At 38.2% G+C, this 2,141-nt stretch overlaps 1 protein-coding gene across 1 annotated transcript; it reads right to left on the bottom strand.

Annotated features, from left to right (window-relative positions):
- Positions 1–552: 552 nt before the first annotated feature.
- Positions 553–1,945, bottom strand: JH06_4879 (hypothetical protein; the record flags this gene model as incomplete). Its single annotated transcript, XM_014669597.1, is given in 3 exon segments — positions 553–619; positions 633–1,726; positions 1,757–1,945. The coding sequence occupies 3 exon segments, from the start codon at positions 1,943–1,945 to the stop codon at positions 553–555; spliced, it is 1,350 nt and encodes a 449-aa protein (XP_014525083.1).
- Between the last annotated feature and the right edge of the window lie 196 nt (positions 1,946–2,141).

Genomic DNA, 2,141 nt, shown 5'->3' with positions numbered 1-2,141 from the left:
TGATGAAAGAAGATCAACACACCACTGAATGGCAGTATCAACAAAACTTGATTCCAATGAACTTAGTGTATTTTCGTGACTGTTAAAATGTAACAAGGACATAAAATAGGCATTCACTATGACAATGAGTGAGCACAACCACTTCAACACAAATCAACAACGGCTTTCAAACAATATGAATTTAGATACTCTGCTATGGATACTAGATTGTAAATAACAGAAGGTAACTACAACTTCAAAGGAGAGAACAAATAATACATAACGGTAATCATTCATGAGTTCATATAATGTTCGATGCGTTATTCCCTATATTGATCATCACAACCTCCATGTCACAACATTCTTCATTTCGTTCAAGAATTTCTCTAAGATAGACTCATTTGAGTGAATATCCACTATTAATTCCTTTTCCAACTTACCATCTTTCTTCAGTTCATCAATATCCTTCTTTGTGCAATACCATACATCTGTACGCCGTCTCCAAAGACAGATGTCATGATATTGCATACTACTAGAAGTTACCAATGATTACTACAACAAACATATGTAAGATTAATCGATACCTAAAATACTAATATATGGCACAATCATCTCTCGACTCTCCTTCAGTTTCACTTTCCTAATCATAATACACACCTAGTACTGATACATGAATCGATGAATGGTCTTCATTCACCTTCCTAGGACGATAGTTAGTAGCGTCCACTGGCTCCAGCTTCACTTCTTCCACCACTTCATCACCAATACGCGTTTCCTCGATAGGATAGTGAGACTGGAGAATAGAAGCAATAGAACCAGCTTCTTCGATGCTCAAAGACTCAGGGAATGAGACACTGAAATGAATAATCAAGTCACCACTTTCCCCATTTCCATCTAAAGAAGGCATTCCTTCTCCTTTCACCACCTTATATGATGGTTTCGTCACAGTCCCTCGAGGAACAGATATTAAGATCTTCCTATCATCCAATAGAGTAATCACTTTCGAAAAACCACATAACGCTTCAGAAAGTGATAATTCCATTTTGTATAATAAATGATTCCCTGATCGTTTGAATAACGTATTTGTTTTCTCCATGATCACCAGAATTACATCTCCGGCTCTTGTTCCCTTCTCTTCGTTACCAGCACCTTTCAATACAATCGTCTGTCCACTTGATGCTCCTTTCGGAATTGTGACTGAATATGATTTGCTTTCTCTGATAACACCTTTCCCACCACACGCCTTACAACGATTCTTGGGGGGAATGAACGTACCAGAACCATTACAAGCGGAGCAGACACTCAATGACTGACGAAGCACAGGACCCATTCGCTCTCGGATACATACCTGTCCAGAACCTTTACACTTCTTACATTTAACTGGAGCTTCTTTGGAACCAATTCCTCTACACTCTTTGCAGATAATTTGATGTGGAATCCTAACAGACTTCTCACCGCCTTTATACAATTCGGCTAATTCGCAATCAAGTTCAATTTCCACAGGTTCAGGACGATAGGACTTGCGATTCTTCTTTCCATACCCAGAGGGCCGCTCGGAGAAACCAGAAAAACCAAACATATCACTCATGTCATCACCAAAGAATGAACCAAAAAGATCAAATGGATTAAATGACTCATATTCCTCCTCACTCACACCGCCCTTAATACCTTCTTCACCATATTCATCATATACTCTCTTCTTTTCTGGATCTGAAAGTACACTATACGCCATGCTCACCTTCTTAAACTAATTATGAGAACCAAATATCAAAACTACAATCTCAGCATTACCACCTCGATCAGGATGATGCTTTAGTGCCAAACGCTTATAAGATTTTTTAATTTCCTCTTGTGAGGCATTTCTAGCAACTCCAAGGATGGCATAATAGTCCGATTCATCAACTTCGTTAACAGAGGGTGAATTTGAATTAGCACCAGAATTTGCTTGTGGAACTCGACTCCACATATTCACCGGTAACAAAAACAAATTGAAAGACGAATGACTTAGTCGATTGTTCTAGAACAATCGACATATATGATTGTTAACAAACACGATGTTGTTATTGTTATTATTGTGTGTATATCTGATTGTATCTGTAATTACTGTTGTTCAAATCCATATGGATGTTTGGTTTGCCAGTTGAGTGCATCCCTACACATAT

The sequence above is a fragment of the Blastocystis sp. subtype 4 genome (assembly GCF_000743755.1).
Source record: "Blastocystis sp. subtype 4 strain WR1 chromosome Unknown seqid_0469, whole genome shotgun sequence".
Taxonomy (NCBI): domain Eukaryota; class Bigyra; order Opalinata; family Blastocystidae; genus Blastocystis; species Blastocystis sp. subtype 4.
Note: the sequence above shows the minus strand (reverse complement) of the source record. Positions and strands in the feature narration are given on the sequence as shown.